The following is a 25784-nucleotide window of genomic DNA, read 5'->3' on the forward strand; positions in this document are numbered from 1 at the left end:
CTGGAAATTTGGAACCCCCCCTCCCCAGATAGGTCTCTGGATCTGCCACTGCATCATATACCAATATTTCTGATATTGCAAAATCGATATTGAGCAAAATTGTTTATGTTAACAGTAGAGAGCAAAACTTAACATTTACAGATTAAAATTTTCAAAATACATTCTTTCTAAAAGTCTTTAAAAAGACAGATAACCAAAAATAAAATTCAAATACAGATCCCCTCCCATTAAATTCTTTCTAGGAACAGATAATTCATAACTCAAGCATTTGACAGCATAAAGATTCTCACACAGGACACTTACATTATGTATCCCACACAGTACATTGACATAATGTATCACACACAGGACATTGACATAATGTATCCCACACAGGACACTGACATAATGTATCCCACACAGGACACTGACATNACACAGGACACTGACATTATGTATCCCACACAGGACATTGACATAATGTATCGCACACAGGACATTGACATAATGTATCCCACACAGGACACTGACATTATGTATCCCACACAGGACACTGACATAATGTATCCCACACAGGACACTGACATTATGTATCCCACACAGGACACTGACATTATGTATCCCACACAGGACACTGACATTATGTATCCCACACAGGACACTGACATTATGTATCCCACACAGGACACTGACATTATGTATCCCACACAGGACACTGACATTATGTATCCCACACAGGACACTGACATTATGTATCCCACACAGGACACTGACATTATGTATCCCACACAGGACACTGACATTATGTATCCCACACAGGACACTGACATTATGTATCCCACACAGGACACTGACATTATGTATCCCACACAGGACACTGACATTATGTATCCCACACAGGACACTGACATTATGTATCCCACACAGGACACTGACATTATGTATCCCACACAGGACACTGACATTATGTATCCCACACAGGACACTGACATTATGTATCCCACACAGGACACTGACATTATGTATCCCACACAGGACACTGACATTATGTATCCCACACAGGACACTGACATTATGTATCCCACACAGGACACTGACATTATGTATCCCACACAGGACACTGACATTATGTATCCCACACAGGACACTGACATTATGTATCCCACACAGGACACTGACATTATGTATCCCACACAGGACACTGACATTATGTATCCCACACAGGACACTGACATTATGTATCCCACACAGGACACTGACATTATGTATCCCACACAGGACACTGACATTATGTATCCCACACAGGACACTGACATTATGTATCCCACACAGGACACTGACATTATGTATCCCACACAGGACACTGACATTATGTATCCCACACAGGACACTGACATTATGTATCCCACACAGGACACTGACATTATGTATCCCACACAGGACACTGACATTATGTATCCCACACAGGACACTGACATTATGTATCCCACACAGGACACTGACATTATGTATCCCACACAGGACACTGACATTATGTATCCCACACAGGACACTGACATTATGTATCCCACACAGGACACTGACATTATGTATCCCACACAGGACACTGACATTATGTATCCCACACAGGACACTGACATTATGTATCCCACACAGGACACTGACATTATGTATCCCACACAGGACACTGACATTATGTATCCCACACAGGACACTGACATTATGTATCCCACACAGGACACTGACATTATGTATCCCACACAGGACACTGACATTATGTATCCCACACAGGACACTGACATTATGTATCCCACACAGGACACTGACATTATGTATCCCACACAGGACACTGACATTATGTATCCCACACAGGACACTGACATTATGTATCCCACACAGGACACTGACATTATGTATCCCACACAGGACACTGACATTATGTATCCCACACAGGACACTGACATTATGTATCCCACACAGGACACTGACATTATGTATCCCACACAGGACACTGACATTATGTATCCCACACAGGACACTGACATTATGTATCCCACACAGGACACTGACATTATGTATCCCACACAGGACACTGACATTATGTATCCCACACAGGACACTGACATTATGTATCCCACACAGGACACTGACATTATGTATCCCACACAGGACACTGACATTATGTATCCCACACAGGACACTGACATTATGTATCCCACACAGGACACTGACATTATGTATCCCACACAGGACACTGACATTATGTATCCCACACAGGACACTGACATTATGTATCCCACACAGGACACTGACATTATGTATCCCACACAGGACACTGACATTATGTATCCCACACAGGACACTGACATTATGTATCCCACACAGGACACTGACATTATGTATCCCACACAGGACACTGACATTATGTATCCCACACAGGACACTGACATTATGTATCCCACACAGGACACTGACATTATGTATCCCACACAGGACACTGACATTATGTATCCCACACAGGACACTGACATTATGTATCCCACACAGGACACTGACATTATGTATCCCAAACAGGACATTGACATAATGTATCCCACACAGGACACTGACATTATGTTTCCCACACAGGACACTGACATTATGTATCCCACACAGGACATTGACATAAAATACCCAACACAGGACACTGACATTATGTATTCCACACAGGACATTGACATGATGTTTCCCACACAGGACACTGACATTATGTTTCCCACACAGGACACTGACATCATGTATCACACACAGGACACTGACATCATGTATCACCCATAATTCTGACACTATATATCCCAGTTGTGACTTTGATATTATTCACTCACTCAGGAGATGGGTATTATGTGATATTATTCACTCACTCAGGAGATGGGTATTATGTATCTCATATAGAACACTGACATTATGACTTTATGATTGATGTCAAATTGTCATGATACAGAAAGGTCAAGGTCACTAAAAATATATTTCATTAGGACAAAAATTGAGTTCATTATGAGAAATTTAATGACACTCTTGCATGTCACATAAATGATCACTGTATAGGTACTGGGATTAAAAATCACAAAACAGATGTCAGAAAGTTTTTCTAAATTTTTTAAATTACCAACATCTTTTTTGTTGTTGTAATTATTGGGATTTAACTGATAATCACATGATTTACACTGCATGCTTGACTGATCATATAGCGTACAATGAAAGCAAATCCACATCAGAATACGATGATACATGACATGTGCACATCCCCCTATACTCTCCACCACATTTCAAAAATGCACAGTGATTTCATCAATGCATTTTAAAGGGAAACATACGGTAACAGTGACCTTGACCCCAAATGTCATCCAACATTCCCGTACATCCTATTGAAACTTATATAACATGCTTACAATCTATAATGCTGGTCTGACAGATACATGTATATGATGACAATACTTGTAAGACATTATACACAGAAGACTGACAGCTAGCTTATAGTGTTATTTACGTTTAAGATTTAGCCCGATCTGGGGTGTGAACTGAGTGTATATTTACCAGTGGTGAAACATCCATAGCAGAGCCCTCTCTTCATCCTCAGTGTCAGTCAGGGTAAGGGGGGGCTCTGTGGCACCCTAGTCTCCATTAGTCCGTATACCTGTCTTACAGAACACTAGTAGAGCACACACAATGCCATGGTGACCGATGTAAACAATAACCATGCATGGAGGTTCACTACACACATTTAACCTCCAACGGCCTTAAACCACATCTCAGCACCACTGCTCAATGTCACATCAAATCCTTGGACAATAAATAATCAACTTTTTCACCCCTTTGATGAATATCACCAGGTAACGGGGTTGAAATGGATGTGCGTGAGGTGTCCGTGTGTAGTGAAGGCTTGGTGCTAACCTCTCCAACATGTATCTGTGATTGGGAATTAATGATTAGCCACCGATCAACACACATATGCAGCTCTGGTGTCTGACAGGTTTTCCTCGGCACACGGTGTTAGACCAAAAGTAATCGTGATTTGTAACAGCACAGGCATGTTAACAGATACGCAGAAAGTCTGAAAGTGTTCACACAGAGGTACACTGGCCAGCCGTCTGTGTCAAACTGTACAGTAGACCTCCAATTCTTTAGCAGAGTAAAAGGTTACATCAAGACTTGATTCTTACTTCATTTCCATATTGAATTTCCATTTGTTGGCCTTTCGTTGTGTGCCTAGGCATCAGATGTACAGCTTGATCAAAACAAGCTGAAGTATAAACATCGCCCAGCACCAGCCCAGACACCGGCTGGTCACTCTGGTATAGCCCGACAAAGCTTTATGGATAGCCTAAACACCACCATCTGACGGCACACATAATCTGACATTAATTTGGCTGATCTTTATACAGGAAGTTCACAACTTGGAAAATGGAAACCAGCTGACAGGGGGAAGAGGTAATTATGACGGACTCCTAAAACTGACCGGGGAGAACGGGGAGAAAGGGAGAGTCTTATACCAAGATGGACGTAATTTTGCCTAAACTGTCCCCAGGGCTTCCCCCTACCGTCAATTCCATTAAGGTTGTCACGGACGGACAAGCTCCTCCTAGCCTTTGACACTAACCGACTCTGACCAGCTCGAGGAGGTCGTTTGTGGCGGTTACCAGGGAGCCACAGGCCACTTGAGCCTCCCCTTTTCCTTCCACCACTGTGTTCACTTTGTCGCTGTAAACGGTCAACAAATACCACTAATGGCCATCAACAGTCGATTAACTGTCCAATCAGATCATATCAGACATATCCAAAACCATTCTAGGTCGACCATTGATTGACAGTCGCCACAGAAACCTGTATACCTATTCTTCTATATACACTTTCATTTTCCATTATCTCATTAACATGATGGCAATAATCGATGTAGGAGAAAATCTTCAATATCTATAGGGAATACAGGGAACTTGGTTTGGGTTGGATATTTAACAGCTTAATACTTATAGAAGTTTGAAAACCAGAATTTTTGAAAATCTGGCGGGTGATTGGGTTCATGTAATGAAGTAAGTGCAATCATTGTATGTCAATGTGAAATGAATCAAAGATATGTTTCAATGAGCCAAATACCCAGAATGTGGGTTATTAATCTGTAACAATGAATTGTGATCATGTAAACCTGTAGATAGATACATACCTATGTATATCAGTTATTTTGTGTGATATCACATGGTAACAATGATATTACATAATATACTTTTTAAAAATTGTGAATTTTAGTTAACATAAATAGCTTCAACTTTTTCAAAATCTGCCAGCAGGCTAACACATTAGTCATGAAATTGTATACCCCTGGTACCTTTTATATAGAGATATAAAAAAATGAAGTCAATTCTCCACACAATCTAAAGATAATTGAGACAGATAAAAGACTGAACATAGCTATATGCATTTTTCCTGTTAAAAATGTTCAAAAATATTACAAAGCCATTTAAACTCCTGGAGCTAAATCAAGTAAAACCCACACGTTCCGCCTACAAATCTGACAAAAATGTGCTGACATTTTACAAAGTGGCAACAATAAGCCGTTGCTTACCACCCACTGACAGGCGACAGAAGAAACAGTATTACTGGATCTATTTAACGGAGATTGGATTGATATTAGTGAAGGGGAAGCCCTTCAATCAATGTGGGATGTGTTTATAACCCGTGGCTGCTCATGTGTCGGCCATGTTACATCACCTGTCAAAAACAATTGATAAATGGCCCCTAATACCACTAACTTAATTGGAATTGCCAAATAAGGTGATATGCAAATTAATCATTAGCTGCATCATCATCATTTGTTGCCCCTGAGTAAGGGGTGCCAGTGTAAAACGACATCAACATCTGTCTGTTTCTTCTTGTTTTTGTTTTTGGAAGTTTTCTACGGGGGCGTGGAAGGAATGGATATATGAAATTCATTTAATTCATAATAAAAAAAAAAAAAAAGAGGCCCATAGGACTTAACAATTATCTGTATACATTCTGTCTTCATCATCTGTATGGATTGTGTTATATCATGTTGGTAAAAACCAACCAGGAAGTTTCAGAGATGTTAATTTAAGTTACTGCACCATATGAACTTTGATGTTCCCAACCCTACGAACCTGTGGGAGGATGGGGTGCACTTAAAGTTCTGAGCCCAGCTCAGGGTTTCACTTCCTCTTTTAAATATAACCCCGATTCTCATCATTTGAAAGTCATTCTTTAGAACTTTTAGTAAAACTCAGAAAAGTAATTTTCAAAGGAGGTTTTGTTTGAAAGTTGTTCACTCTGTAACCCTTCTGGTCATGTAGCCCCCTAGGAAGAAGAGAAAGAAAGGGGGGGGAAGGTTTAGCTCTTTATAGAGTAAAGATTCTAATCCTCATCATCTATGGATCATTTCATAGAATGTGGTGAAAATTGATTGGTCAGAACTAGAGGAGAGGTTATTTGAAGGTTTTGCACTTAGTGACCCTTATGACCCCACCCCTCAGCCCCCTAGGGGTCAGCAAAATTCTTCAGTATAGATTCTGATTCTTACCACAAGCTGATGATCGATACCCAAAAGTTTCATCAAATATGACATATGGCTGCTGAAGTAGTAAATATAACTGTTTATGGACGAGGAACAACACATGACAAACACATACGGACAAAAGGCATTTACAATAGGTCATCTGAATGACCTGGGTCACTCAAAAATCTTTCAAAAAAAATTCAAAACAAAAGTCTTCACGTCACCATAATAGACAGGCAAAACATCATGTAAAACATAAAAGAACATTACCACAGCGGTTCTGAACTTACACTATCAGCTTAAAGTACAAACAATCTAAATATGTGACCTTGAAATTAGGGAATAACCTTTGAAAGTCAGACACACTGTAAAAGCTAACACCCCATTGTTAAACATGTAGACTATGTGTACTGATAACCTGTTTTATGTAGCACTAAACATTATCAAAGAGACAACATGTATTTAGTAACTGAAGTCCGATAAATAGCAGGATTAGCAAGAGCTCCGAGGGGGCCCCAGTGGCTGAGTGGGTAAAGTGTCTGACCATTGTGCAATCACTAACCCTCCATCACTGGGTCGCAGGTTGGAGGCCTACGTGGGGAAGTGGACAGGTATTTTCCAGGGGTCAGAGGTTTTTCTCCAGGTATACCAGTTTTCCTCCACAATGAAAACCTGGCTCCTCTTTGAGTTACCATAACTGTTGATAGGACATAAATCACAAACAAACCCAACCAAACATCAGAGAGAGAGAGTAGTACCATACGAGACATAGCATTACAACTAATAATCCAGGTCTGATACAACAAACAAACATATTTACTAACATTATTGATTACTGGAGCTTCGTACCGAAAGTATCTTTGTTTTAATTACAACTTGGTTGTGCATGTAATGCTTAACTCGGAAGCAAAAAGGACAGCACACACAATTAGACGTAGACTTCCCAGCACACACAATTAGACGTAGACTTCCCAGCACACACAATTTGTACGTCTTCCCAGCACACACAATTAGACATAGACTTCCCAGCACACACAATTAGACGTAAACTTCCCAGCACACACAATTAGACGTAGACTTCCCAGCACACACACTTTGTACGTCTTCCCAGCACACACAATTAGACGTAAACTTCCCAGCACACACAATTAGACTTAGACTTCCCAGCACACACAATTAGACATAGCCTTCCCAGCACACACACTTAGACGTAAATTTCCTAGCACCCACAATTAGACGTAGACGTCCCAGCACACACAATTAGACGTAAACTTCCCAGCACACACAATTAGACATAGACTTCTCAGCACACACAATTACACGTAGACTTCCCAGCACACACAGTTAGACGTAGACTTCCCAGCACACGCAATTAGACCTAGCCTTCCCAGCACACACAATTAGACTTAGACTTCCCAGCACACACAATTAGTACGTCTTCCCAGCACACACAATTAGACGTAAACTTCCCAGCACACACAATTAGACGTAAGCTTCCCAGCACACACAATTAGACGTAAGCTTCCCAGCACACACAATTAGACGAAGACTTCCAAGCACACACAATTAGACGTAGACGTCCCAGCACACACAATTAGACGTAAGCTTCCCAGCACACACAATTAGACTTAGACTTCCCAGCACACACAATTTGTAAGGCTTCCCAGCACACACAATTAGACTTAGACTTCCCAGCACACACAATTAGACTTAGACTTCCCAGCACACACAATTAGACGTAGACTTCCCAGCACACACAATTAGACGTAGACTTCCATCGGCTTCAATAATATAACTGCTGTGTCCTTCACTTTTGATATTCAAAACACAGACAAGAGTAAACAATATCAAAGTGGTGATGTAAGTCGTGGATATCAACATTGTTCACTAAAATAAAGAGACGTCTTTGAAATCTGAATTCAATTCTTAGAACAATTCTTTGTGAACAAAATATAACTGCATAACAACTTTATATTTTAAACGTAATTGCGTTACCAATAAAAGGTGTTATCAAATTACATGATACAGCATCTTCAAAAGGAAAGGAGACCTTAGCCAATTGTCGCTCAGGTTGAATGACTGCATGGAATTCAAGGCCAAAACAATTGCAACAAAGTAAAACGTTTCAAAGGTTATCGGTGAATTAAGGGGAAAGGCAGAAAATGTTGCCATGATCATCTAAAAACCATTGACCCATTCACGCCTAAATCACATTTGAACCTTACCAAATCAAAGACTGGGCAAGTCTTTTTTTAAATGTAGGGGTAAATTAATGAGTTAAGAAAGGAATGCATGTATAGGTCACTTGGCTTCTTAAATAAAATTAAACATCACAACAGTAACTTGTATTGGTTTCATGTCAGGTAAAGATCATTATGGTAACTAGATCATGTCAGAGAAAGGTAAACAGGTCACTTAAGCAGTATGTAAGGAAAAGGTCATCTTGGTTATTAACTAGACTTTAGGGCTGATGATGAAAATAACTGAAAGATAGATTAATGATTTAATTACTTATTGAATGACGGTTATACTAGTAAACAACTAAGGGTGATTCCATCACTGCAATTTATTTTTAATAAATAAACTAAATCATGATAATGCAGTTTCTGATAAAGAACAACACATGTTTTTCATAAAAAAAAGCATATTATTCAATTTTGTTTGTTTGTATAAGCGGCAAACAAAAATTAAATTTGGGCAAGTTGCTTTCTTAAAGGTCTACTTGCTTGGGGAAAGTGCTTTGAAAAATTGTTTACACCTCTAGACTTGGAGAAACTTATAGGTTAATGGTTCATTAACAAGACATGCTCAGGGCTGGAAGTCACTTAAAGGTACCAGGTCAAGGAAAATCACCAAGGTTACCAAGACATGAGGTTCATAACACACCCATCACAAGTCACCAATGTACAATGCACGTAGCTAAATGCTTGCCAGGTTATACCTTGCACTCTGACTGTGAAAGTGTTCAGACAGTTGTGTAGACTGATGGTCGCCTGACATGCAAAATTTAGCCACCTTAACATGTACAGCGTTTACAACTTCCACAACCTCCAACATCTGAGGGCAATTCCCTGATAATTGTCTCCTGAACTCCTTGCTATTTGTAGCCTGTCTGCTGCCTGGTGATCACACTTTTAATGGACACAACCGACCCACCCTCCTTGACCATACAAAAAATGTTCGTAGACTAGTTAATTCAATCTAAGAGTCCAATATTGGTCCATCAAAATGTCCCTGCTTGAAATCCCCATCTATGGCTGTTTAGTTCCTTTTATATTGATATATGGCCCCCACCAAGCTACAAAGTCGATCGTCCTATTCTGTTTTTCACAGTACCTATGATTATCATCACCTCTCTCGCCTCTCTTGTTTCATTCTTTTCCATCGTACAAATTAAATTTGTATATTCATCCCCTTCAAGGATGCAATAGCAATTGAATGAAAGTTACTTTTTATACCCACCTGGATGACACCATGTTATACATTAATTTACTGCCCTTGTTTACAGAAACATTATTCTTTGCACATGTACTCCTTGTTTACCGGAGATTCATTAGGTTTCCCAAGGGCAAAGCTTTGATTTATAAAGGGGAAACAAAAATCATGTTCCCCTTCCACAACGGCTTTATAACACAACAACATATATGATCAGGCTTACGAGACATTGTCGTTTGATCAGTTCCTTGGAACTACGTTGTGATGCCCCTTGCTAATTCTAGAGAGGTTCCGAATGAGGCAATATATATATATATAAACATGACCATGGAAACTTGAGCACATGAGGGAAACACAACATTTTATTTCCCAAAAATGCTAAAATTCCTATCATGCCCAGCAATAAGCCTTTTGCTGTTATGTAACTTCCATATCAATTGATATGTCAGAGATATCAAAAATTATACAGCTTTGAAATTTCATTTGAATAAAAGAATATGAATGATCCTGTCGTTATTAGAAAAATGGGGAAGGTAAAAAAAAATCTAAATGGAGCTGCAAAAGAAATTCACTTAAAAAAGATTTGCTGACATATAACGGAAAACACTGGAAAAATAAATCAGTAGATAAAAGGGGTGCTTTCACAAATGTCAATAGAAAAGTATAGGTTCAGTACGCCTGACCCCAATCTCCACTTTCCCCCAGTATATATATACATGTATATAGTCTGTGGCTACCAGACACACCGTAACATAATTTACACTTTATGTTTGCATGTGTCCACATTATTAAATCCAGACAGTGTTATAGCTACTGACCATACCAATAAAACTTCAATGCCAGCATCAATACAGCCGGTCACCTGACCTGTGTCAATCGAGGACAGAACCATTCAAGTCCAGAAGCCTGCATATAAAATTTACCTGTTATCGTCCAAGAGTCCTCTGGAACCATCGCTATGGAAACCATGTCATCGCTGTTTTATCTTAGGACTTATCTAGTGATATACATCTCTCATGTCCATCAGAAGTACACACGCTGAATTATGAAACCATCCCAGAGTTGTCCCAGAGCTGAGCCTTTTACCTATATATATCCAATTACCTACTCTCACTAAATCTGCTGGAATACGGCTTTAATAGACGATGGACAAACCTATATCGTTCTGACTGGCTAACAGCAGCACGTTAAGGGTCCTTGTTTGGTCATTTCATTTGTACTATTTGTATTTCTGTCTCATGAGTATTCAAGCTGAAATCTATAACTTGATCTGGACCTCTGACAGCTGATGTGGTGAAATCATAATAGTACAGTGTTCAGTGTAAAGTAGTAGTGTTTAACAGCTTTCTGTAAACAAACATGGTTCATTAGAAACAACAGTTTTTTTGGTGTACAGATGACTATAGTTCCTGTAAAATATGGTCTATAATAATAATAACAATTCAAGGTTCTTATATACCGCTTCATCACAACCTAGTTCATAGGTCGTCTCAAGGTGGTTCACAAGTTATTATCCGTGGTTATAGGGCCTTTGCAACCAGCCAATATTTGTCTAAACTCCCTGGGGAGCATACAGCCGCTGCTGCCATTTCGGCGCTCACAGCTATCATTCAACAATTCTAGCACTGCCAAAACACGTACTCATTTACAGCTGAGTAGACTGGAGCAAGCTGAGTACACAGTGCCGTGACGTGACTCTGACCCGCAATGCTTCAGTCACAAGTCCGGCATCCTACCACTACTAGACAGCTGTACCTTCTCCATGGCTGGTTGGTTGGTTTTCTGTAAATTCCCTTGTCTATTGTCATATTTTTAAATACTGTTTATGATGGTATAGCTAAATTCCAGTAAATATGCAGATATATTTTTAATTAGCAATTCAGCATCATTGCTTTCCGGTACATGTAAATCCTTTTTTATTTTGGTATGGCTGTTTGATCACAAGGAGGCAGGTACTGAAAAGAGGCTCTGATCAAATAGACTGAGTTTTGATATCTGCTTTTTGCCAATAAGCTCTGATCCAACATGGATATTGGTTTTGTAGAGTTGCACCTAGACTACCAACAGGCACTGATCCAGTAGATATGGTTTGTGGAGTTACAGACTACCAACAGGCACTGATCCAATAGATATGGTTTGATTTCATGAATATATGGGACTACTGCAACCAGCTCTTATTGAAGGAGTGGAGTTAACTCATTCACCCCTGAAATTTCATGATGAACTATTCCAACCTTTGAATTGGACGAGTTCAAATGTGTCTGCAGGGGTCAATGAGTTGACGGGCTAGTTACCAACAGTCTCTAAACCAAGAGATATAGGTTCAAATTCCTGAAGCTAGGGTACTATCATTTCCTTTTAGTTGATGTCAATTTATGCTTACGATCAAACAACATATGTCTGTAATACCAAACTTCATGTAAATGAAGACGGATGATCTTGCCTCTCCTCTGCTTATATTATCACACCAACTTCTTTACTTTTTTCTCAACATGTTACACTTCTAACAGCCGTCTTCCCTTGTATTCTGATTAAAACTTGCTCTGTATTCTGACTAAAGCAAATTTTTTTCAGCCAGTTGATTCTGTGACACAATATTTTACATAATCCATGCAATCATCATTAAAACCCTACATAGGCTAGAGGTAGGAAATGTAACAGCTACAGGAAAAAAATCTTCGGCAATGAAATGATCTGTTTAACCATCAATGTAGCCAATTATATGTTCATATTTTCCCTGGGACATTAGTTACAGTCATAAATAAACCCTCACACTGACACTGGCGCCCTCGTCAGCCCTCGTTATATATCTTGTCGCTGACCCGAGTACGCCTTAGGAACCGCAAGTGGCACTGTCAGCCATCAAAACATTAGCATTGAAAATGTCAGAAATGATAAATGTACTGATGTTTGGGTGTGTATACGTCAGTGCTGCGTTTATCCACCATCATGGCCAGGGGTTGCTGTTATACGAGTCCAGAACTGGTCAATAATGGCATCGAACATCGTTACCAACTAAAGAACGCCAATTTTAAATATCACCGACGGATCATTACGTTAATCACCACCACAGACAGTCAGACATGTTGAATATTGAGATCAGGATTATATTATAGGCCTGTACTCCAGGACAAACAAATAGTAATGCATAACAATTATTGTAAACAAAGGCAAACAAATAGAATATCAATCCTAAATATTGATTCTTATTCTGTTTCAAAATTCAATTAGATCAATGGCTGTCTTTGTAGAATAACATGCCAATATGCTGTGGAAACATTCCAATAAAATATCTATTGCATACATGGAATATGCCACAGTACAAAGGCATTAGTTTCCTTTCATCTTCATACCAGGTGATGCAAAATACAATGACACAGTACACTAATATTTAAAGTTTAATTTGACCTTCAGAATAATTGAAGATACAGTATTGTGCTATTAGTTTACTATGACCTTCAGACAAAGGGGGACCACAGTACAATGCTATTTTAAAGTTTGCTTTGCCCTTCAGACAAAATGAGGCCACAGTTTGATCAAATGACATTAGTTTACTTTGACCTCTAGAACAGGTGAGGCCAAGGTACAATGACATTAGTTTACTTTAACCTCTAGAACAGGTTAGGCCAAGGTACAATGACATTAGTATACTTTGACCACTAGAACAGGTAAGGCCAAGGTACAATGACATTATAGTTTACTTTGACCTCTAGAACAGGTAAGGCCAAGTTACAATGACATTAGTTTACTTCGACCTCTAGAACAGGTGAGGCCAAGGTACAATGACATTAGCTTACTTTGACCTCTAGAACAGGTAAGGCCAAGGTACAATGACATTAGCTTACTTTGACCTCTAGAACAGGTAAGGCCAAGGTACAATGACATTAGTTTACTTTGACCTCTAGAACAGGTGAGGCCAACGTACAATGACATTAGTTTACTTTGACCTTCAGACAAAATGAGGCCATGGATTAATGACATTATAGTTTACTTTGCCCTTCAGACAAAGTGAGGCCATGGATTAATGATATTAGTTTACTTTGCCGTCACATCAGGTGAGCTTTCACAGTCCTTTACTTAATTGTATAGAAGTCTTAGATGTGATAACATATATGCTATTTGCAGTATATCCATTAATAGATGAACAGTTAGAAGCAATACAATGCACGGAAGTGTTATATGTCTGTTGTAGTAAGATCCTCATTCGTTGAGACAAGACAGAGATCTAGATGTTTTTGTGAAATAGAAAATTCTGATCAATATGACCTTTTCTGATAATAACTGGTTAGCAAAATTCTCCAGGTTAAATAAAATGCCAATAAATTGGAAACTCTTCTTCATTGGAGAAATAACACCAAGTGCTGTGACTCTCTACCATAATCATTATAACACGTATAAGTATATATTAATAATATATAACTAAATATAATAATAATCTAACATATTTTCCAAAATGTCCATATTGACATATCAATAGTTTAGATGGAGGATTCATAGCCACAAAATGCAATTGTGTAACTAGATCAAATTTATAAACATACACATAGTTTAAATATTTAAAGTTATTCGTCAAATGCAGTTAGTACTGGTACTATACATCAAGTTGAACTGGTTCTCAGGTGAGTTAACGAGATGATGAGTCATGTGTCACAGGTGTTAAACACCTGTAGCTTCTATAGCAGATCTCATTCTCTTTTATTCCAAGTACTTTTCAAAATAATTTCAAGTAAATAATTTTGCATATTTATAAGGCACTATAGAATTTACCAGGTCACAGCACGAGTGCACCCTGGTTGTTTTGTAACTATAAAGTGTATTGGCAAGCCGACCTGATATTAATCCCACAAGGAACTGAAGTGTAAAAAAAAGTGTTTAATGAATTGAACATAGTTTGGGGTTTTTTGCACATCAATGCAAAAGACAGCAATTCAAAGAAAATAAATTAATCTGCCACATCATTGCAAAATAAGCCTTTTGCACTTAAGTATATACAATTTCATTTTCTGCTTTTGAAATTAAGAGAAAATGATTTCCCCTTTAGCTTGTCATATTTTTTTTTTATTTTTTTTTGCATTATATGACATGCTACATTTTTTCAACTAAAGTGAAAACTTTTGTTTGAAGTAAAAATAAATCAATTGAGTGCAAAAAGTTATTTGTAGCTATAGCAACCACTACAGAAGTCACACTGTACTCATGTCTTTGTAGCTATAGCAACCACTACAGAAGCCACACTGTACTCAGGTCTTTGTAGCTATAACAACCACTACAGAAGTCACACTGTACTCAGGTCTTTGTAGCTATAGCAACCACAACCACAACAGAAGTCACACTGTACTCAGGTCTGTGTAGCTTATAGAAACCACTACAGAAGTCACACTGTACTCAGGTCTTTGTAGCTATAGCAACCACTACAGAAGTCACACAGTACCCATGTCTTTGTAGCTATAGCAACCACAACAGAAGTCACACTGTACTCAGGTCTGTGTAGCTATATATAACAACCACTACAGAAGTCACACTGTACGCATGTCTTTGTAGCTATAGGAACCACAACAGAAGTCACACTGTACGCATGTCTTTGTAGCTATATATAACAACCACTACAGAAGTCACACTGTACTCAGGTCTTTGTAGCTATAGCAACCACAATAGAAGTCACACTGTACTCAGGTCTTTGTAGCTATAGCAACCACAACCACAACAGAAGTCACACTGTACTCAGGTCTGTGTAGCTTATAGCAACCACTACAGAAGTCACACTGTACGCATGTCTTTGTAGCTATAGCAACCACAACAGAAGTCACACTGTACGCATGTCTTTGTAGCTATATATAGCAACCACTACAGAAGTCACACTGTACTCAGGTCTTTGTAGCTATAGCAACCACTACAGAAGTCACACTGTACTCAGGTCTTTGTAGCTATAGCAACCACAACAGAAGTCACACTGTACTCAGGTCTTTGTAGCTATAGCAACCACAACCACAACAGAAGTCACACTGTACTCAGGTCTGTGTAGCTTATAGCAACCAGTACAGAAGTCACACTGTACGCATGTCTTTGTAGCTATACATAACAACCACAACAGAAGTCACACTGTACTCAGGTCCTTGTAGCTATATATAACAACCACAATAGAAGTCACACTGTACTCAGGTCTTTGTAGCTATAGCAACCACAATAGAAGTCACACTGTACTCAGGTCTTTGTAGCTATAGCAACCACAACAGAAGTCACACTGTACTCAGGTCTTTGTAGCTATAGCAACCACAACCACAACAGAAGTCACACTGTACTCAGGTCTGTGTAGCTTATAGCAACCAGTACAGAAGTCACACTGTACGCATGTCTTTGTAGCTATACATAACAACCACAACAGAAGTCACACTGTACTCAGGTCCTTGTAGCTATATATAACAACCACTAGAGAAGTCACACTGTACTCAGGTCTTTGTAGCTATAGCAACCACAATAGAAGTCACACTGTACTCAGGTCTTTGTAGCTATATATAACAACCACGACAGAAGTCACACTGTACTCAGGTCTTTGTACCTATAGCAACCACTACAGAAGACACAGTGTACGCATGTCTTTGTAGCTATAGGAACCACAACAGAAGTCACACTGTACGCATGTCTTTGTAGCTATATATAACAACCACTACAGAAGTCACACTGTACTCATGTCTTTGTTTCTATAGCAACCACTTCAGAAGCCACACTGTACTCAGGTGTTTGTAGCTATAGCAACCACAACAGAAGTCACACTGTACTCAGGTTTTTGTAGCTATAGCAACCACTACAGAAGCCACACTGTACTCAGGTCTTTGTAGCTATAGCAACCACTACAGAAGCCACACTGTACTCAGGTGTTTGTAGCTATAGCAACCACTACAGAAGTCACACTGTACTCAGGTCTTTGTACCTATATATAACAACCACGACAGTAGTCACACTGTACGCATGTCTTTGTAGCTATATATAACAACCACTAGAGAAGTCACACTGTACGCATGTCTTTGTAGCTTTATATAACAACCACTACAGAAGTCACACTGTACTCAGGTCTTTGTAACTATATATAACAACCACGACAGAAGTCACACTGTACTCAGGTCTTTGTAACTATATATAACAACCACGACAGAAGTCACACTGTACCCAGGTCTTTGTAGCTATAGCAACCACTACAGAAGTCACACTGTACTCAGGTCTGTGAAGCTTATAGCAACCACTACAGAAGTCACACTGTGCGCATGTCTTTGTAGCTATATATAGCAACCACTACAGAAGTCACATTGTACTCAGTTCTTTGTAACTATATATAACAACCACGACAGAAGTCACACTGTACTTAGGTCTTTGTAACTATATATAACAACCACGACAGAAGTCACACTGTACCCAGGTCTTTGTAGCTATAGCAACCACTACAGAAGTCACACTGTACTCATGTCTTTGTAGCTATAGCAACCACTTCAGAAGCCACACTGTACTCAGGTGTTTGTAGCTATAGCAACCACAACAGAAGTCACACTGTACTCATGTCTTTGTAGCTATATATAACAACCACTACAGAAGTCACACTGTACTCAGGTCTGTGAAGCTTATAGCAACCACTACAGAAGTCACACTGTACTCAGGTCTTTGTAGCTATAGCAACCACAACAGAAGTCACACTGTACTCAGGACTTTGTAGCTATATATAACATCACTACAGAAGTCACACTGTACTCAGGTGTTTGTACCTATAGCAACCACTACAGAAGTCACACTGTACTCAGGTCTTTGTAGCTATAGCAACCACAACAGAAGTCACACTGTACGCATGTCTTTGTCGCTATATATAACAACCACGACAGAAGTCACACCAACCACAACAGAAGTCACACTGTACTCATGTCTTTGTAGCTATAGCAACCACTACAGAAGTCACACTGTAATCAGGTCTTTGTAGCTATAGCAACCACTACAGAAGTCACACTGTACTCAAGCCTTTGTAGCTATAGCAACCACTACAGAAGTCACACTGTACTCAGGTCTTTGTAGCTATATATAACAACCACGACAGAAGTCACACTGTACTCATGCCTTTGTAGCTATAGCAACCACTACAGAAGTCACACTGTACTCAAGTCTTTGTAGCTATAGCAACCACTACAGAAGTCACACTGTACTCAGGTCTTTGTAGCTATAGCAATCACTACAGAAGTTACACAGTACCCATGTCATGCCATTATTACTAAAGTCCGTGAAGCTTTGGCAACCACTGCAGAAGTCACACTACATGAATGTGTTTCTAGTTACAGTAAACATAAAAGGTCACCTTGTACTTGAGGTTTGATGGGTATTTTGTAGCAACCGTTAACAGATGACAGTTGTCATTATATATAACTACAGAACATAGGAATACCAATTCAGGAACAATAGTAATACAATCACCGTTAGGTAATAAATTATACCCATATCCATTAGTTCAAATCACATCTATTGATTCCATATCCAACAAAACAATCTAAACTTGTTTTAATTTGCATATAAATGAAATCGGTATGCTGTTCATCCTCAAATTATTTCTATTCAAAAGCTAAACAGACAGCAATTAGTTATACAAGTAAACACTCAAATGCCTATAATTACAATCCCATCAACTAGATACCTTACAACCGAGAAATAAAGTGCTTGATAAATAATGGATCTGAACAAATTTCAAAATTTTTGTTATGCAAAAAAGACACTTGCCAAAGGTGACCTTCCGCCTTTTCCTCGGACTCTCTTGTCCAGACAGAGCTTGTTTTGTCCGTCTGATCCTCATTTTCACCAGAAGTGGAGCTCAAGAACCCTTGTCAAAAGTTACACTTGCAAACGACTTGTATTACCAACAGCCTCGCTACTAATGAGACACGGACAGACGATATTTAAAAACATGATCAAGGATAGAAATGACATGATGAGCCACCTGGTGAAGGAATAAAACAAAATCGACCTGATCAGGTACAATTAAGTGTATTTAATACCCCAATACACAGGCAATGTGCAGTCATCCATTATAATGTACAACCCGTTACATCTATATCAATACACTCACTGTTCTGGCTAGCTTTCCTGCCTAATTCCGCGGCCTTCTCTCTCTTCCTCTTTCTTTGAATTCTAGCCATCATATTGACAGACGAGCAGGTGAGAGTCCACACATATTACACGTCTTCCGACTGTGTTTAAGGTGACACCGTAAAATGGGTCATAACGACCTCCTAATTGAATATTCAACACTCAATCACGCTGCTTATCATCCCAAAGGTTATAAGCTCCATATTCCATGTCTGATATATTTTTTTTGGATAAATTGGTATTATTACATAAATGTACATTAATTGCAACGCCGTAGAAAAGGCGGGTTACGATTATGGTCCAGTTGTGGGGGAAGTTGAGTATGGGGACAGGATATCACAGCTTCAATATGGATGTTGACGGACTGCAGGTCTGCAGTGGTTAATGACCCACATACTTAGTTAGCGGTAATTATCATATATACAAACAAACCAGTGAAACAACGCAAGCAATCCATTACAGGGACAGTTTTTACATAACGTGTGCGGTTATGATATTTAGCTGTGAAACAATGCAAACTGTCTATTTAAGGAGCACTTTATCACAAAATAATGAACTTGTCATGGAAGGGACGTCTTTTAATATATTAATTTAGCTAATGAGTATAAAATGTATTTTACAGATCCTACTGGTTGTGTGTGTAGAACATGGTTGTATGGCCATGTCAGGTTAACCTAGCTGATTCAGTATCCTAATGTTTTACCTGAGGATACTTCAAAGGACAATGGAAGGCAATCACCAGGTGTAAACCAATCAACAGTTTGAAGAGGAAATTTATTCCGACCGTATTTGACGTAATAAGTGCCCTGTGGGTGCTTTGCAGTCATGGCAAAATTAGAATGATCATAGAACCCTCAAAAAATTCTCAAAACTGACATCATAGACACTAAACAAGTAAATTACCGTGACAAATTGGCACATATATGGGGGCACTCATATGGGATGGGGCACTAATTAGGTTAATTATGTTACATATTTATACATTTCTGCATAGTTGCAATGTCATCCGAGTTGTAGATACACAGTGCACTTGTTTTCTAATTTAAGCAGACAACAACAATCTGTTACGAAGAGGAGCATGTATTCTGTCATGAAGTTGACAAAAATATGTAAAACTATCGTGATAACATTCAGACACACTCACCGTAAAACGTTGCCTCATCCACACTCTTACGGTGGAACAGATGGAGATTCCTCAGAGACCATTTCTTTTTGTCTGGAAAGAGAAAAAAATAAACAATGAAAGGGAAAAAAATAACCAATGAAAGCAAATGTATTCTTCAAACAAAATATACAATTTACACTGGCCACTGAATCAAAGTTTTTAAATGTACGCCTAGATTGGGAGCTCCATACAACCAATTTAGCATGAAAGAGTTGGTGTGGTATATAGTTATTTGATTGCTTTAAGTCTTATCATTACCGGACTCTCTATATGAAAAGTAATAAAACAAGTTTGACTAAATTCATAGTGAAAATAGCGTAATTCATATATAGCCATGAATTAGTCAAAACTAATGTCATGGGAAGCTCTCTAACTAACAACCGTTTCCCTTGCAACGAACGCGTCCACACATTTTTTATCTTGATTAAAGCGCTTTGCGAACACTGATGTCGTTTATTTACGAGCAGACGTTTCCGAAGATGGCTAGGATCAATGTCTTGTGGAAAAGGAAATTATTTACAATAACATAAATGTACTTCTTTCATATATAACTATTGAAACGCTGAACAAAATGGAACTCTTCCTCACTGGAACTTTTCTTCATTGGAGCTACCACGTGGACTCTAGTCAGAAGAACTCTTACGATGAAGTGTAATCATCTTCATGATCAATAAATCTTATTTCTATCAGATCAACTCATTTTCAGAAATGAATTTCTGTGAATTAAACAAGAATTGTTCAAATGTATTGAATATGTTTAGAATGGTTTCAACTCAGTATTTTGAACATATACATACAATATCACTCAATCGAACAAACAAACATATTGTCCAATGATTTTGGACAATTTCAAAATGTTCTTAAAGACGTTTTTCAAGACATAAATTTTAACAATTTAATGCTTCAACTGTACAAATTAATACTTTCATTAACAATTACTTCAGTTGTAATTGGACAAGCAACTATGAACCTGTCTACTTGTAAAGCATCTTTAGAATGAAAGGGCATATATATAACTTATACCAACAATCCAATACAATCACAGAAGCTTTAGCCAAGCATCCTAAAATCTCAAAGAACATGAGTTGATATCATTTATATGGTGATCATTAAATGGTGGTTCGTGTTATCGTTTTAGCCTCCACTCATTAGACATTTGTAATATGCAAATTTTAAGGGGATAATGGGGCAATGAGATTAACTGCTACCTGCTAACATCCACATAATCAAGGTTAAGCCGAGAGATTTTACCGACAGCAATAGTCTAGCTTTGTCTGTTACTGCATCATTATACAAGCAGTCTTTGCTGAAAGGCTTTGCCATGAGCTTTAGGCTTGCTTTTTTCTAGTACCATACAAGCACAGCTTAAGCTGAACAGATTGGCCATTAGCTACATTTTGTATAGGCTAGTTTTCTTTTCCTAGTACAGTACCATATATACCTAAGCTGAAATTGTAGTTCTCAGAATATTGTATGTACAGGTATTGTTGCTGAAGCATCCCTGTCCCACTGCACCATAGTCTTTTTTCCTATATACAGTTACCTCCCCTTAATTTCATTTTGGATGCACAGTTGGAACAGTACACTTTAACAGCCTGGATATGGTAGACACGCCCTCCTCCTACTTCCGTGCCATACTAGACATTTTTGATATGATATGGCTAGCGACAAACCAACACATTTACCAACCATTCGGACCAAGGAGTTGTCTCCCAAAATTTAATTAAAATTAATTCCCTCCACCTCCCAACGTCCCTCACGCCGACAGAACACCGACCCGACATCCATCCGTGAAACAAAACCTGCATGGGTGGATCCGGAATTAAACCCGTCAACCATCCAACCAACCAACCAACAGTACACTTTGATTGACCAGGCAGCTCAGTCGGTTAGAGCGACAGCATAACAGTCTAGCCCGCTGAATGTTTACATGTATATTTTGTTTATTTCACCTTTGTTATTTTTTATAAAAAGTAAGGTATGGTGTATTCTTTCAGAAATGATTTATTAAAGCTATATATAGTTACGCCAGAAAAGCAGTTTCTCATGCTTGGTTTTTATCCCCTTTTTTATGTCCTATTAACAACTATGGTCATTTTAGGACATGCCAGGTGGAGGAGGAAAGCCGGATTACCCGGAGTAAAACCACCGACCTGTAGCCACACGCAGGCCTCGAACCCGTCACCCATGCAGTGGTGGGGAGTTAGTGATAGTAGACGACCGGATGCCTATTTAACCATTCAGCCACCATGGCCCCTAGTCTCCAGTCTTTAGTAGACGACCGGATGCCTATTTAACCACTCAGCCACCACGGCCCCTAGTCTCCAGTCTTTAGCAGTGGTACGGGGATCCTTGCTACAAAGGTCACTGCTGCATATTACAACATAAACAAAAGAATCTGGTTGAGACAATTGTGTTACCTACTACAATGCAGCAAGGTCTTTTAACGCAGAAAGGCTTGGTACATATAGAACACCATTGCAAAGTATGACACGTGCACTGAAACAATTGGTTGAGAGGTTCCCCGGATCAAGCAAACAGTCTTCTATACTTTAAAGAGATGTTGATTTTTCTAATCAAACTAATGGGACTTTATAATCAATCAACAACAAAAACACAGTTGATATTAAAGTCATTGCTTGTTCCAAAGCCCCAACTAGATCAGCTTAAGAAGACTGCATTCTGACAGAAGTGCTAAGTATACTGGACAGGTATGGGAAATGTAGGAACAGAAGACACGCTATCTCTCAGGTTCTCCGACACTGAAGGATCCGAGGGGGGAGAAAACAGATCCATCACTTACACATCGTCAGGCGATGTGTCTGCAATTGTTTGAAACGAAGAAGTTATACTATAACTAACTTGTTTCCTGCACAGCACGGAGACATTTCTGATCAATAGAGTGGCAGAGACACTTCATGCAGAACGTCAGAGATGAAAGTGTAAAATTGAAGAATGTCAACACATCACACCAGATTACAAAGTATCACACTGTAGTTAATATGGTGAAACAATTGGAGATACCAGTATCTCATGTAGAGAAAACGTAGACAAAAAACAAGTTATATTGCCTTTATTACAGAACACCATGATGGCTAGCCATTTGTCTTAGAACATCTTAATTTTCACGACTAAATTGAATCAGATATTCACTGATGCCAAAAGCTGAATAAAACTTTTAAATCCAGCCAATAAAATAGATCTTCACACATTACACATTATGATGATCATAATCTGTTCAAGAAAATTACAAGATTTATGTTTTCATCATGACCAAAAGTCAGCTGTTATATGTACACTTCAGGTCTACCTCTTGGTACCATGCATCTTTAGGGAAATCAAACATTCTGTTCCACAGCCAATTAATGGGTAACTTGTAACACAGTGTTACACTTCTTTTATAGCCAAGAAACCCCATTGAAAAGTTTAATGTCAAAATCCTGATTTTATTGATTAAAGCTTAGCTGTATGTACGTAGTGGCGTGTCTCTGAGGGGTAACAAGATCACAAATGGAAAAATCAAGAAAAAGATTTTAAACAAAACAAACCACATTCCAAAACCTTCAGGCACTAGAAGCATGATCACAAAGAGATAATAAAACAAACGTTGAAGCCTGAGAACCCTTCTTACTTCTTTGATGGGACAATCTCAAAGACCATTTAATTTACAGACCAAATGGAAATCTCATTCAACTTTAGATGGAGCCAGCTCTAAAGAACGTTTTTGTTATCAGACATTGATGGGAAAGTAACAAGGAAATATTGGACCCGTTCTGTCTGCTCCGCTTTCCGATATCGCTACAAGCAATTGCATAGTTTTCCGACACGACCAACTTGTGACAGGGCCAACAACACTGTAATAGCGTCACACCTCGCTGTTCTCTATATTGGAATCCACACAATGGTAATGGTGGTATTAAAAAGGGTTGGAAATGTGTTAGGGCGGTGATATATCGGAGGGGTAGATATGGATGTTGGGAAGGAGTGTAGGAGAGGACGAGAATTTCTACGAATGAGTGGTACATGTTATGGGAGGGTAGTATCAGTATATATTGAAAAGGGTTGGAAATGTGTTAGGGCAGTGATAGATCGGAGGGGTAGATATGGATGTTGGGAAGGAGTGTAGGAGAGGACGAGAATTTCTACGAATGAGTGGTACATGTTATGGGAGGGTAGTATCAGTATATATTGAAAAGGGTTGGAAATGTGTTAGGGCGGTGATATATCGGAGGGGTAGATATGGATGTTGGGAAGGAGAGTAGGAGAGGACGAGAATTTCTACGAATGAGTGGTACATGTTATGGGACGGTAGTATCAGTATATATTGAAAAGGGTTGGAAATGTGTTAGGGTCGATATATATTGGAGGGGCAGATATATATGTTGGGAAGGAGTGTAGGATGGTATATATTGAAAAGGGTTGGAAATGTGTTAGGGTCGATATATATTGGAGGGGCAGATATAGATGTTGGGAAGGAGTGTAGGATGGGACGAATATTTCTACGAATGAGTGGTACATGTTATGAGAGGGTAGTATATATGAAATGGAATGATAAATGTTGAGAGCCAGTCAACTTTATAGCTATAGTATATTTTGAAATGGAATGATAAATGTTGAGAGCCCGTGGTGTTTAGCTATAGGGTGGCTTAACACTACATTGATTTCTTTATCATCAAATTCTAGAGCCCCTAAATAATTGTCTTTGAAAGAGAGGTTTGGGCAGCTAAGAAGATTTCATTCAGATACAGCCTTTACAGAGACAGAACATTATATACTGTTTGTAGTCGTTCATCGGGATGTACAATGAATGTTCAACAGTTTATGTAACATGGCAATATCTGTGAAAATAAGGTTACCCTCATATCTTTAGATCATGAAATTAAAAAATTTAATCTGTTAAAATTTAATTTATTATTTTTAGCAAAACTCCAGAAAAATAAAAAGAACCACAAAATATCCAGCTATAAGCTAGGTTTAGTAAAGGTTGTTAGACCTCTTATATAATATAGTGACACTGACCTTATAATTAGGGTGTTCAGGTCAGAAAAGTGCAACACTCTTTCAAGAATAATATGTGTCCAGAAATTTATCAATTAAAGTAGTCCAGACCCTTAAGGCCACACAACCTACAACTCTCCCCTGTTGTAATGGCAGTCAATGTTTAAAACGTGTCGGAATTCCCAAACTAACTCGGTAGAATATCTGTGTAAAAATATATGTATGATTGGAAACGTACATAAATATCTCTACATGCAACCCTTTCATCTTAGTGTCAATATTGCTATTGATTCGCCGTTGATGAGTCAGTGAGGCTGCAGGCCAATAGAGAATTCGTTCAAGCAGCTTCTTTTGTTTTCAATGCAATTCAGATTTGTAACCCAAACCTCTCTGGAGTGACTATGAATATAAAATCAGTGTTGCATGAATAATGGAATGTTCGTTTGGTTCCGTTTTCTGTTAAAGTCATGCTAATGATATTATATTTCTATCAGAGATATGAAATATAGCTTTATAGTCAGTCACTATATATAGTTCTTCGTTGTTTATTCAATC

General features: G+C 38.7%; 1 protein-coding gene across 4 annotated transcripts in view; it reads right to left on the reverse strand.

Annotated features, from left to right (window-relative positions):
- LOC110467055 (multiple C2 and transmembrane domain-containing protein 1-like) overlaps positions 1-25784 on the reverse strand; it is a 220571-nt gene that overhangs the window by 127439 nt on the left and 67348 nt on the right. Inside the window, exon 2 of one of the 4 annotated variants that reach the window (XM_021523932.1) lies at positions 20211-20282. In XM_021523932.1, coding sequence (XP_021379607.1) covers positions 20211-20282 — 72 coding nt within the window. Of the gene's footprint in view, positions 1-3552; positions 4082-18700; positions 18919-19046; positions 19363-20210; positions 20283-25784 lie in introns of those variants that run through there. The other 3 variants (XM_021523933.1, XM_021523934.1, XM_021523935.1) reach the window with 3 other exon arrangements.

The sequence above is a fragment of the Mizuhopecten yessoensis genome, unplaced genomic scaffold (genome assembly GCF_002113885.1).
Source record: "Mizuhopecten yessoensis strain PY_sf001 unplaced genomic scaffold, ASM211388v2 scaffold11155, whole genome shotgun sequence".
NCBI lineage: Eukaryota > Metazoa > Mollusca > Bivalvia > Pectinida > Pectinidae > Mizuhopecten > Mizuhopecten yessoensis.